The sequence below is a fragment of the Perca flavescens genome, chromosome 15, assembly GCF_004354835.1.
Source record: "Perca flavescens isolate YP-PL-M2 chromosome 15, PFLA_1.0, whole genome shotgun sequence".
In the NCBI taxonomy this organism is placed as follows: Eukaryota; Metazoa; Chordata; class Actinopteri; order Perciformes; family Percidae; genus Perca; species Perca flavescens.
In genome coordinates this window covers 21,378,169-21,392,490 of record NC_041345.1, presented here as the reverse complement: position 1 = coordinate 21,392,490, position 14,322 = coordinate 21,378,169, and the positions used below count along the sequence as shown (strand labels likewise).

Here is a 14,322-nt window from a genome sequence, read left to right as displayed (position 1 = left end):
TTGAGGTTCTTAGCGTAAGACGTTCAATCCAAGCCTGTACCTGTTAACACCATGTTGTCTCTCATAAGCTTGTGTTGGCCTCAGTCTGCCAACACACTGCCAAGAGACTCTCAAGGATCTTGTGAGGCCTTCAATGACCTTCTACACCACAACAATTGAATCTATACGTACAGTAGATAGATCAGAGAAACCGTTTATTAAACGGGCTGTCTGTTTTATGCAATCAAACTTTGTTATTACAGTAGGGCTGGGCGATATGGAGAAAAATCAGATATTATTGACCAAATACCTTGATGTCGATATTGCAACAATGTTTTAGGGTTGACAATTGGTGCTTTCAAAAAAATATTTTTATCCATTTTTGATAAATAATCATCAATAATGTGGATATAATGACTAAGTGGTTAAAGGCAAATAATAGAACAGCTAGAACAGTCTGGTAAGTTTAGAATTGCATCACTTTACTGTAATGTAACCTTTAAAACCAGGAAAAGACAACACTTACCATACAACGATATCCAAAATCTAAAACGATATCTAGTCACATATCACGATATCGATTTAATATCGATATATTGCCCAGCCCTATACTACAGTAATCAAATTGACTTGACTTGAAGGTTTAAAGTGTTTCATTATGACATTAGCTAATAGATAATCTGCACCACTCCCTCCCTCACTCACCTGTCTGTGGCTGTAGCCCTGCAGAAGCAGGAAGTACGGGAAGTCAAAGGGTGGGTGGATGGAGTACTGGGTGGTGTTGTCGTCGCTGCTCTCCGTCTCCTCCTTCTCCATGCCCAGTCGCAGGACCTCCTTGTCAGCCTCGGCCTCTGGATCCTCTCTGAGCGCGCTCTGTTGGGCCCGGTTGGCCTCCTTCCCCATTGCAGACAGATCCATCTCACTCAGACTCCTCCAGATGCTGAGTCCATCCACATCCTCCCCGCTGCCGTCCACAAACAGCGAGGTCACTCGGGAGCGGCTCTTCTGAAGCTTACGAGCCTGAGCATTGATGCCTGGATCGACAAGAAGACAGCGTGTTTAACCTAAACTGTACATGATACAATTTAGAATCTGGAAAAACAAACTGTCGCAGGTTCATGATAATACAATGCACAACTGATGTCTGGAAAGAGCAGGATTAGAAAGACCATTTATAGGGTTATGTAGTCAACTTATATATTTAAAAAGATTTCTGTGGATTTCCATTATAACTACTGGCCAGATTATGTTTGTTTTTCCCTTTACTTTAAGTTTTGCGGCTAGAGTTAATTTTACTTATGATAAAGATTGTGATAATTGATCGAGAAATAACTTAAATGTTGGAAAAAATGGATAACAAAACACATTTCTAATTAATCATAATTAGTATCTTGTATTTCAATGTTACTAAAAAGATCAGACATGGAGTTTGGAAGATACAGACACACAGATTCATATTAACCTTAATATCTAACATCAATTTCCAAAAACAGAGGCAGAAGAACAGAAAAGAGCAACAATTAGACACAATGGTGATTTAAAGTGAAACCTATTTAGCTAAATGCCTAACCAAAACAATTAACAATGACCAAAATCTCCCCTAAAATCACTCAATCGCTCAATCAAACGGACTCCAACATTACGCTTCACTGCACTGGCACCAAATCAAATAAAACATAACCAGAAGGAAAGAAAGGAAATGTGCGGCGAAAGTGAGATGTGACCACCTCTATCTGATACTAACAGCCGCTCTGTCGGCCTGACGTAACACAAACACTATTCAGCTCATTTGGAGCCATTAAGCACAGAGGAATGTCCACCAAGCCCCGGCATTACACCCGGCAGCTCTTATCAGCTGTGGAAGTGGGTGTTTTCCACATTGTTCAGCGCCAGTGTGAGAGACCGGGCTCAGTGTCTAAAACGCTCACACTGTAGAGGTAAAGGGCAGTTTCCCCCGGTCAGTGAGAGAACCAGGGTTTGACTGATATTGACCAATATTGATATTTCAGGCACATTGTTATGACATAAACTACAAGTTGTCAATATTTGTAGAGCTGCAAAGATTAACCGATTAATCGATTAGTTGTCAATTTTTTAATTAATCCAACTATTTAGATAATCGATTAGTCGGTTTGAGTAATTTTTTAAGACAAAAGTAAAAATCCTTTGATTCCAGCTTGTTAAATGTGAATATTTTCTAGTTTCTTCTGTCCTCTGTGACAGTAAACTGAATATCTTTGAGTTGTGGGCAAAACAAGACATTTGAGGACGTCATCTTGGGCTTTTGGGAAACACTGATCCACATTTTTCACCATTTTCTGACATTTTAGAGACCAAACAACTAATCGATTAATCAGGGAAAAAAATCAACAGATTAATCGGCTATGAAAATAAGCCCTAAATATTTGCTCTTGAATTTCATTCTTCTGATGGTGGTAAACCCTTTCGTACAGAATTAAGACCATTACAACCCTAAAACTCATTCACCAAAACACAGACCAATGCAATTCATTTAAAGGAATAATTCGACATTTTGGGAAATATTGGCTTTATTATGAGAGTTAGACAATATGATTGATACTGCTTATATATTTGTACAGTAAATATGAAGTCAGTTAGCTTAGCTTAGCATAGCATAGAGAAAAATATCACGGTATATCCATATCGTAACAAATATCACCTACCAGCACCCCTAGAGCTCACTTATAACACATATCTTTGACATTTTGCCGTTCTATGGGTGTTATCTGACAGACTATTTCCTGACCAGGCATAGTCACATTCTGGTGTGTCCACTGAATGGCTAGCAACTGCTCAGAGCCAAGAAAAAGTCCTGCACATTCCCAGTAAAACAGTTAATTGTTGTTTTTAGACTTCTGTTTTGGTATGGATTAAATACACAAGATAGCAAGTTAATCATTGAGCTTTAGAGGTGCTGGCAGGTGGATTTTGTTAACATTAGACAGAGCCAGTGTTCAGTGGTATCAATCTTTTCATCTCACACTCAGCAACATTTCTTTTTAAATTAACAGCTTCCCAAATTGTTGAACTGTTCCTTTAAAACTCTAAAATCTAAATCCAGACTAATAAAATTCATTTTTGTGTTTTAGTTTAGCCATACCGCCTATTTAAAAACCACTGGGATACATTAGGTGTTTATACACTACAAAATGCCTTCATCTTCTACATTTCTTCCTTTAATTCAAAACATTTCACACTAGAAGAGGACCCGGAGATTGCAGACCACCTCCAAGGCACGCACTTTCTCACAAGGTTAATGCAGTGTGAATTCTCCCAGTCGGGAACCTATATTTTTATTATTCCAACACCACATGAATGCAGCAGAAAGGCCCTATCGCGCAATGTTAAAGTGCTCATAGTATGCTTTTTGGCTTTTTCCCTTACCTTTATTGTGTTATATATCTTTTTTGTGCATATTATAGGTTTACAGTGAAAAAGTGAAAAGCCCAAAGTCCAGCCCAAAGGGAGTCACCATCTCCAACAGAAAACACTGTTCACAAACTGCTCCAAACAGCTCTATTGTAGTCCAGCCTTTACTTCTGTGATGAACGTGCGTCACTTTGTAACACACGTTATAATGCTCGCCTAGCTGCTAGCGTGGCACGCCCTCATACTCTGCTTCTGACTGGCTAGTAGTCCTTACTTAGGTACTGGGCATGTGCGACTCCCAGCAAAGATGGAATAGAAGTGTGATGTCTCACTCTGTAGCTAAAACAGAGAGCTCAACACACGTGGTGAAAAGAGGAGCTGCAGCAATGTGCAGTATGACAAGAATATGGTGTTTTTGGAAAATGAAACCATGTAAACCTATTCTGATATAACCTCTAAATACAATTATGAACCTGAAGATGAGCATAATTTGAGCACTTTAACAAAAGTGAAAAATAATTTGTGTATCTGCAGCGTGATTGGAATCTCCCCCCAACTTTAATGGGTTCCTTCTTGGCCCATGCTACATCCTTCCACCAGATTCCATGGAAATCGGGCCAGTAGTTTTCTGTAATACTGCTGACAGACAAACAAACCAACAAACCAACAGACAAAAAACAACTTGCAACAGAAACATGAAACACTAACAGTCATCTGCCAGTGAGTCCTGTATCAACTGTGCTTATACTGGGTGTTATCAGCAGGTATATCACTCTACACCAAGTTTAAATGCAGAGTTAACTCTAACTTACTGATCGTTTAATAAAGAAAAACATGCTACAGAAATAACATTTTAAGGTTTTATCTTATTTTTACAAAGCTGCAATCAGGAGGAATTGCCAAAACATCAGTCGTACCAAGAATAATACTGATTAGAAAGCCAGTATCTTGGTCTAACGCAGAGAGAACCACAACAAAATGCCAAAGTCAACAGGGCTTTACAGTCCCCAGTGAGCAGGAAGTGAGCCCATGATAGAAGGAATAACACAGCAGTGAGTGGCCACTTTCTGGCAGCTACAGGCCCAGCGGGAAGAGCTGCCCGGATCCTCGATGTTTCACGGGGCCCTAATGGGCACTTGCAATACAACACAGATAAGAGTGGGGCTGCGCTGACCTCCTCTATCCCTCACTGCAGCTTTTGTTTCCTTCTGACCTCTCTGCCTGCCATCTCCCGTGCTCTAGCTGGTGATAAGCTGGACAATGAAGGCTGTTAGCCTGCAATAAGAGACAAGAATAAAGGCTCCCCATGCCACCACAACAGAGACTGAGTGATTGATTACCCAGGCATAAGGATGTAAGGGTCGCTGAGTTGTACTGAAAATGGTGAGATGTGTGCTTTTTAAGGAGAGAAGGCACAATCTTTGATCTCTGGAGAAGACGAGGGACATAAGCTGAAGGTATGAAGGCATTAGCCGATGTGTGTACCTGCTGTGACTGTGTCTCTGTCCTTTAAGCTTTGCTCTTCAACGCTCGCTCTCAGCTGGATTTCAAAACGCCTGGAGAAGCCTTCTTTGGGTTTCCAAAGTGACTGCAGCATGAGGGGCTTCTCGTTGTCTCCCACCACCCGGAAACACTCCCTCTTCCACTGGTTGTCTGCACCCGTCTTACCGATCACATCGCAGAGAACGTAGTCGTTGGCGTCTTCTTTCTCCAGGCAGTACCTGAACAACAAAGGTAGACATTTAGACAAGATGGCCACAGGGGGGGGGTGGATGCTAAACTCTCTTGAACTAAATTAACCAAATCCTTTTCAGCCAAATTTAACTATTGACAACCCGGAGGCCGTACTGTATTTTTTCTAACCATGCTAGTGGTTAGTGTTCAGTCCACCACTTTGGTCTAGACTGAAATATCTCAACAACTATTACAGTGATTGATATGAAAGTTTGTACACATTCATGTTCCCCTTAGGATGAATTGTAAAAACTTTGGTGATTGGTGCCAATGTTACCATGCTAACAGGCTAAACTAAGATGCTGAACATGGCAAACATTGTACCTGCTTAACACCAGCATTTGAGCATGTTTCCATTAGCATTTAGCTCAAAGTACAGCTTCAGAATGGCTCTAGACTCTAAGCTTTGTTTTTGATTAACTGATTAATCATTTATGATTGACTGATTAATCAAGTTCATAAAATTGAAAAGTTGGAATGAAATTGTGGCTTTAACATTTCCCATGTTAACAAGTTAAGTTGTGTGCTTGGATTGATTGAGATTTATGAGGTTGTGAGTCATATTACATGTTTCACAGCTGGTGATTCTCTGATTGATCCAGTCAGTATCTGATAGAGTTTTTCCAGACTTAAATCTCCAAGCTCAAGTTTTCAAGTTTCAAGTATTTGTAATATACTCAACATATCTCTTTATTGTGCAGTGAAATGCTCTGTTGCCCCTGCTGTGCTGTGCTTGACATACATAAAAATGAAATATATAACAAAGGTAAGATATGTGCAAATTTCAAATATTAAATATAGTGCAAATATTGAAGGGAAAAGATATATTGACCCTGAAGCGAAACATCTGAGGCTGTAAGATATTGTGTGGCTAACATCTCAAACGTGCATCACTTTGTAAAACACGTTATAATGCTCGCCTAGCTGCTAGCTAGTATGCTTTTTGGCTTTTTCCCTTACCTTTATTGTGTTATATATCTTTTTTGTGCATATTATAGGTTTACAGTGAAAAAGTCAAAAGCTCAAAGTCCAGCCCAAAGGGACTTACCATCTCCAACAGAAAACACTGTTCACAAACTGCTCCAAACAGCTCTATTGTAGTCCAGCCTTTACTTCTGTGATGAACGTGCGTCACTTTGTAACACACGTTATAATGCTCGCCTAGCTGCTAGCGTGGCACGCCCTCATACTCTGTTTCTGACTGGCTAGTAGTCCTTACCTAGGTACTGCGCATGTGCGACTCCCAACAAAGATGGAATAGAAGTGTGATGCCTCACTCTGTAGCTAAAACAGAGAGCTCAACACACAGGGTGAAAAGAGTTGCTGCAGCAATGTGCAGTTCAACAAAGATATGGTTATGGTATGGTATGATATGGTTTTTGGAAAATTAAACCATGTAAACCTATTCTGATATAACCTCTAAATACAATTATGAACCTGAAAATGAGCATAATGTGAGCACTTTAATGAAACCCCTCACCTCTCCAAGGCCTCCTTCACCAGCTCCTTTGCATTGGACTGTGTGGTGGCCAGCACGCTCTTATAGTTGGTCCCCTGACAGATGTCGCTGCCAAAAATCTTCAGGATGCCAGGGACAGACATTTGACTGGACAGCTCTGCCGGGTCGTCTGCAGCCTGGGGGTCAGCAGCCAGGCACCCGCTGCCCAGCGCCTGGCTGCGGCGTCCACTGTTTGGGCTGTGGTTAAAGACAGTTGAAAGCCTGTTGTTGTGGCGGCGGATTTTGCTTTTGGCCGGCTGCCGGACACCGACACTCTCTGTGGAGCGGACGGTGATGTCTGAGTTATTGGACCTGAGAGGGAACAGAGAAGATAACAAACACTGTTAAGTGGCAAGCCTTAAATATGCATAATGGAATAATCAGCCATTCTGCATAAGTGGCTTTTTTAAATATCCAGACAAATCAAACTCTTTCATAGTGTGTGCTGTACACACTGATGTATGGGTAAATAGAAAGGTAACCTCGAGTGTGATCTTCTTCTACAAAACATTGTAATGCATCTCACAATAAAGACAAAACATGGGCTTAAATACTCCTCTTATATATTCTAATTATATGCATTCATGGTGCATATCATGCCAGCGACTTTCAATTTCAAATTACATTAAAAGTGGTCAAAAAATAATACATTTTTGTAAGTCACCCATTAGTGGATGATGGTGTATAAACTGATAATGGATGACAATATCATCCCCACACCACCATCATCATCTACTTATTGGCAAAGTAGAAGAAGTATTCAGATGTTGTTACTCATAAACGTAGCAATACTGCATTGTAGAAATACTATGTACTATAAAATGTAAAAAAAATACTAATACTATAAAAGTCCTGCATTCAAACCCTTAATTACTGTAAGTAAAAATACAACGGTATTAGCATCAAAACATACTTAAGTAGAAGACCTCATAATTCAGAATTGTGTTATATTATTGGATCATAATTATTGATGCATTCATGTGTTCATCACTTTGATGTTGCAGCTGGTCAAGGTGGAGCTCATTTTAATTACTTTATGGGCAGCCTAACCTAAAATAATATATCATAATGTATTCGTTGATTTATATTTTGTAGTGAAGTAACTAAAGGTGCCAGATAAATGTAGTGGAGTAAAAAAATGGAGTTAATATTTACCTCAAAAATGTAGAAAATAGCATAAAATGGAAATACTCAAGTAAAGTAACAAAAAATTGTACTTAAGTGCTGTACTTGAGTAAATGTAACGTTACTTAAGTTACATTCCAATGCTTAGGGTTGACTTACAGGAGGAATTTTAATAATGTCGTCATGGGAGAAGTTAAATACCTAGCTAATTGCTGACGAATAATGAACCTTAGTTTACACTTTAGGCCATGTGTTCATGTTTTTATTGTGCTTCTACATGCTAAAGAAGGGGTGTTCGAGGTAAGACTTACTGGACAGATCCATTGCTGGGTTTCCTCCCCAGTTTAGCCAGTCGCTTCTTTGGAGAGCGGATCAGTAAACCCACGGGGAAGTTTAGGGCTTGTTTATTTACGTGGCTGCTTCTCTCCTCCGAAATCATTTTTTTTTTTTTTTTTTTTTTTTTTTTTTTAATTCACGTTAACACAACAAAACTAGTGGAGCTACTGGAACAGTTGAGATGACCAGAAAAAAACATTCTTCGCCGCTAGCTAATGTTAGGTGATGAAAACTTGTCCGAGCTAGTCCACTTCCACCTCTAAAGAAAAATCCTCAAAAATCACACAAAAAAACCGTATGTAAATACTCCAATAATATCTCTGTATCCATTAGATAAAAGTTGGGAAAGTTAGCTTACATTCCTACACACGTTAGAAGAAAAATCAAAAGAGCGCCAGTTGGTTCAAACTTCCCCCAAAAAAATAGTTTTCTAGAAGATGAAATCCAAACTGAAACGATCATTCAGCAGAAGAATAAGAAGTTGAGACATTTCCACACACCGTTTGTCCGTTTGTGACGGGAAACATAACCCCGTTCCATAATAATAATAATAATAATAACCGTGAGGTCCGTTAACTACCCGTCAGTCAGGGAGCGTGGCCCGGACTGAATGAAGAGACAGGAGACCTGCTGCTGGGGACACGAGCTACTGCAGGTGACGTCACCGCGGCGTTACGAGCGTGATTCAGCGAGGGAGGCGGGACAAATCACACACACACGAGGACCATGGCTATTAAATGGAGCTCCACCTTTATATACAGTATATTACCAGCTGCTTACATTAATGCAACAATAATAAAAGTCCAATAATATAACATATATTCGAGTTCTGATGTGAGTCATTCTTTAATTATATTTTAAATGTAATACTTTTACTGAAGTAACATTTTGAATTCAGGACTTTGCCTTGTATCAGAGTAGTGTTGTGGTATAGCTGAATACTTCTTCTATCACTGAATATCTCCCTGTGTCCTACTCTACATGATTATTTAGCAAATTCTATACTGGAATTTCACTAATAAGAAAAAAAAGGAGATGGGATATGGGGATATATAAAAGCAAATGTCAGTGAGAATCTTTTATTTGTGGTTACTTGTTCTTCATTACCAACGACACATTAAGCCATCATTATTTGTAGGCTGGTATAATAAGAATAAGACTGCAGGTGCTGTATAGTTGGGTAGAAGTGTGAAGTGTGTGTTTGTTTGCAGCAGAAACATGAAGCTACAATATTTCTGCACAAAAATGAAAGAAAAAAAAATGTTCATGCCTTAAACAGCTCCAACCGGCTTCACATGTTTTAGATATATTATAACAAATGCATTGTGTTCCTAATACTTTTAGAACAACCTTTGAAAACTAAAAATCCTAAATTAAAGTTGGAAAGTTGGCCAAGGAGGTAGTGTATTTTGGTCCTAGTTGTTAGTTCAAAGGCTTAACAGATTTTAGTAAAGTGGAAATGTGGGTCATTTGTCAAGCAACACGTTTCATTTTATTGTTTTTAATCTCTTAATAATGTGATGTAGACATTTTGGATGATTCTCATTTTCTCATAGACCACTGCAGTTAAAAAAAATTTTGCAAATAGGATTTTCAAGCACTTTGGTTTTTGCAGAGTAGATATTTCTTACTGTAATATGTTATATTATCATAATCTAAAAGAACTTAAAACCTTGGCAGAAGTATGGGAATATGTTGCATGGAGGATTCCTACAGTTATTTGGTTTTATTTTATTTTCTTTAGTGTTTAATCTGCATAAATTATATAAATTGCAGGCACATGGATCACACAATGTAAGATAAAGGGAAAAAACGATATGATTTTGCTTTTATATAGTGTATATGTTGATACACAGTATTGTTTAATATATTATACTGTTTCATGTATAAACAACCTTATAAAGCTGTGTACAATCCTATAAAAGACAAACACTGAGGCTTCGGTCCTCTAGCTGAGGTGCATTTGTGCATCAAGAGCTCCATCTAGTGACAGTAAGGTTGAACTGTCACATAGCTGCAGCACAGCACTGCATTACATTACAGTTTTTTCCAATTGCTAAAACACAATTTTGCAAACTAGGCTGGTTTTATCAAAATACTTAACACAATTCACAAAACCACACACCCAAACTGCAAAATACCTCATATATCCTGCAAAATGAACCACTACAACCAAAACTACATATATCATTATCAAAAGTAAGCTTTTGCACCAAATGACATCTTTAGTGTGCTTTGCCATAATACTAAAATAGTTCAAATTGTAGAAATTCTTCAGATTGTTCACATGCACAGAAATACACACACACATGCTGTTAAAACATTTCTTTTTTTTTTCACCACACAAGTCAGTGCAACATATCATGAGCTTAGGTTCTATCTCCACTTTTGGCCGAAATTGAGTTTTTGACATAATCTGATCCCTTAGGTGTTTATTAATGCCTGTGTGGTGTTATTTTTGTAAAAAAATATTTTCTTAGTTAGTTATTAATAAAATAAAAAGGTTCCATCTCACAAAATAGCTGGAATGTAAAAACTTTGATGCTCAATATCTCAGAACTACCCTAAACGGAGATAGAACCTTATAATTCTAAGCTCACGATATGCAGAGCAGATATATTTACATTAGACTGAACAAAAATATGCTCCCAAAAACAGTAAACTGAAAAAGAAAATTGCAGAAAAAATGTGCAAAAAGAAATATATAGAAAAAAAAGGTGCTCACCGACTTATCATATTAATAATGTACTACATGTTTATGTTTAATGTTTATGATAAGAGGTTAAAACATTTGTGAAAGATGTATTTCACCATCAACTGTCAGATGTAGAACATAACAAAGAGCTCAGAAGACAAAATACTTTTTATGTGTGTTTAAATATTTCAAAAGGAAATATTGACCTTTTTGCTGCAGAACATTTTGGGCTGGACTAATTAGATTGCATATTTTATTTTATTTCAAGATTTTCTTGCAAAACAATTATACTGTAGTGTCAACCAAATGCAGATAATCCAGGCTGACAGAAAGAGTTCAGGGATTTGTTGATAAAATTAAGGTAAGTTTACAGGCAGGGGGGGCATCTGGATGGAGGGAGAATGCAGTGGGCCTGGGGAGGTGTCAACGTGGCTGGAGACAGAGGCCAAAGGGCAGATTGAATAAAATAAAAACAACCGAGACAGACATTGTGACACATAGTTTTAGACATATAGTTCAAATAATATTGTTTTATTCTATTTTGCTACAATAATGGAGTTGCATTAACTTTTTTCCTTCTTAGAAGAGTTCTTCCTAAAAGCTCAAGTGAGCAGAGCTTTTACAGTATTTCTGAATTGCTAAAACACATTTTTTGAATGTTTCTCTCGCTTTCTCAAAACCTTAAACACAAATCACCAAACTTAAAGGTCCCATGACATGGTGCTCTTTGGATGCTTTTATATAGACCTTAGTGGTCCCCTAATACTGTATCTGAAGTCTCTTTCCCGAAATTCAGCTTTGGTACAGAACTACAGCCACTAGAGCCAGTCCCACAATGAGCTTTCCTTAGTACCGGTATGTGCCATTTCTGTGTCTGAAGCTATTGAGGAGGAGAGTGGGAGGGGCAAGGTGGAGGGTGGGTGTGTGGCCTTGACCAACTGCCACTTTTCTCGTTTGAAAGCCATGATGTCTCTCTAATGGGTTGGCCAAATTCTCTGGGTGGGCAAAGCAGAGAAAGGGGAGGTAACCTTGCTTGTTATGACCTCATAACAAGCAGATTCCAAAACGGCTCATCTGAGCTTTCATTTTCTCAAAGGCAGAGCAGGATACCCAGGGCTCGGTTTACACCTATCACCATTTCTAGCCACTGGGGGACCATACACAGGCTGGGGGAACTCATATTAATGTTAAAAAAACCTCATAAAGTGAAATTTTCATGCCATGGAACCTTTAAGCTACACTGTCAAAACCTTTGACTTGTCTTGCTATATCAAACAATTGCTTCAGAACTATGTTATCTTTACCCAAAACCAAACACTGTTTTCAGATAACACACACCCATCCAGCTAATGCATAAACACTACACAGCAGTCATTACACACTACAGAGATAAATGCAAAACACTGCACTCAGGGCAGAGCAGGTGAAAAATTATATTTATTATGAAGTACTTGCACAATCTTGCACACATATAAATGTAGTCACAAACAAAATATGCAGCAGATCGATGTGTTGGAATCATTCTGCCTCAGCATCATGCCTCTGGGCATGGTCAGGCCACAGGACCTCATCAACATCACAGGCAATCCTGTCCCTTGCTAAACAATGGGGAAAGAATCCCCCATGCTGAATCCATCTTTGAATCGCTTCCACTCCAATGTTGTCACATGCTGCATCCATTGACCGAATGAGATTTTCCTGTACAATGGCACATTGACCAATAATGTTGCGGCCTCTCCTTCTCCTCTTGGTGAGATTGAAGCCAGCTTCATCCAAGAAGATGCACTCATGAGGCCTCTCCATGGAATCCAGTTGAAACATTCTCTATAGAAATGAACACAAATTTATTTTTTAAGTAACGTAAATGACATAGCATTCCAGGCTTCATGCCTCTGTATACATGTGTTACATTACATTCAACACAGTAAAGATGTACAGTAATTCAATAGTGCTGTATAATCTCTGGATATGATTACTTACTTGTACATATTGATATCGTAGCTCTTTAACCCTTTCAGAATTTCTTTCAAATGGTACTCTGTAGGCTTATCAGGTTGCATTTCAGGACACGGTCAATTGTGGACAGAGTCACCATTTGGATTTGACATCGCTTTATATCCTGATTACTGATTAGGTGCAACACATTACTGATTTGAAACAGTTGTGTTCAATTTTGAGTGCTTGTGTGTTACCGATGACAACAGTGTGTTGCTTGTGTTTCACTTTTGGGGGCTGTGTCGTGCCATTTTGAGTTGAAGTGCACCCCAATGCTACATGTGTTTTGTGAATGACAATATGTTTACAGTTTTGCACAAAGAGTGATTCCGATTTGCTAGTTGTGTCTAACCACATGAGAAGTGTTTAAAGTTCTGCAATCTGTGTGATTCAATCAATAAAGTGGTTTGTACACTTGCAACTTTGGTTTTGCAAATGGATTTTAGTGTTTTAGCAATTCGGAAATACTGTAAATGAGAAATAAGTTGTACTGTAAACAAGTTTTAAAGATGTCAAACTGCTCCTCCTCCTGGAATGAATCATAGCCTAACCCCTCCCTCCTCTTCCTGTTCTCCAACACAGTTACAAGGGGTATGTAAACATTGATTGGGCTGAAAATGGCCTGGTTGCTATTTTATTGTGCATCCCTGTGTTTTGGCCTTATTTGGAACGAGAGCTTTTCTTCCAAATATGGTATGCTCATGAATATTTAGATGAGCTGCGCGCTGATTGGTTGAGTGAACCACGTACACATACATTGGAGACGAGACAGCAGGTCTCATATTTCGTTACTAAATTCATTTCTAAGACTTTTTTATGCGAGAAATCAACTATATAAAGCTCAAATATGGTTCTGTTTTACGAACATTGATGGCAAATTGCAAATTTGGTAAGATGTGTCGGACTTTAGGAGGTCCACACAGTCTGACGAGACAGCGGCAGCCCCGCTGCACTCCATACCCAGGAGAAAGTCACCATTTCTGGGTTACTGGACTACCGGGGCTCGGGGCTCTGCGGAGCTGGCCGGCTGCCGGCATAACTATAGTATATTTACAGTTTGAATTTCATCACGACACTTATATTACAGCTACCCTAAGGTCTTACAAAGCTAACACTTATGTCTGATTTCAATTTAATGCATTTTTGTGAATGTGAGGGGTTTCGTTAGCTGCTAGTGTCCCTTCAATCCTATGGATAAAGATCGCGGCTAGCTAGCTAGCTAGCTAGCTACACTTTCGTCATAACTATAATATATTTACACTTTGAATTTCCTCACGCCACTTATATTACATCTACCCTAAGGTCTTACAAAGCTTAGCTAACACTTTTGCCAGCCGTGACGGAGATCCATCTAGCTCACGGCGAGCCGGGGTCTGTGAAGGAGGACAGGCCGGGTGGCGAGGCAGCACTGGCCGCTGTCACATTAGCCTGCTGAGCTTCACTGCACAGAGATCAGCTGTCACTCAAACATTATCGGCGGTACTTTGATGTCCTCTCATTAGTTGTTGTGTAAATGAGTTTCTTTAGGTGGCTTCTTCTGTGCTCTAAATGTTTGATGAAAATTTGTATT

At 39.0% G+C, this 14,322-nt stretch overlaps 1 protein-coding gene across 2 annotated transcripts in view; it reads right to left on the bottom strand.

The window, feature by feature from the left end:
- Positions 1-8,183, bottom strand: part of radil2a (Ras association and DIL domains 2a) — a 37,310-nt gene extending 29,127 nt beyond the window's left edge. For both annotated transcript variants that reach the window (XM_028599776.1, XM_028599777.1), the window contains exons 1-4: positions 8,038-8,183; positions 6,584-6,913; positions 4,855-5,090; positions 685-1,013 (exon numbers count right to left, since the gene is read on the bottom strand). In XM_028599776.1, coding sequence (XP_028455577.1) covers positions 685-1,013; positions 4,855-5,090; positions 6,584-6,913; positions 8,038-8,165 — 1,023 coding nt within the window. In that variant the 5' untranslated portion in view covers positions 8,166-8,183. The remainder of the gene's footprint in view (positions 1-684; positions 1,014-4,854; positions 5,091-6,583; positions 6,914-8,037) is intronic.
- Positions 8,184-14,322: the final 6,139 nt, after the last annotated feature.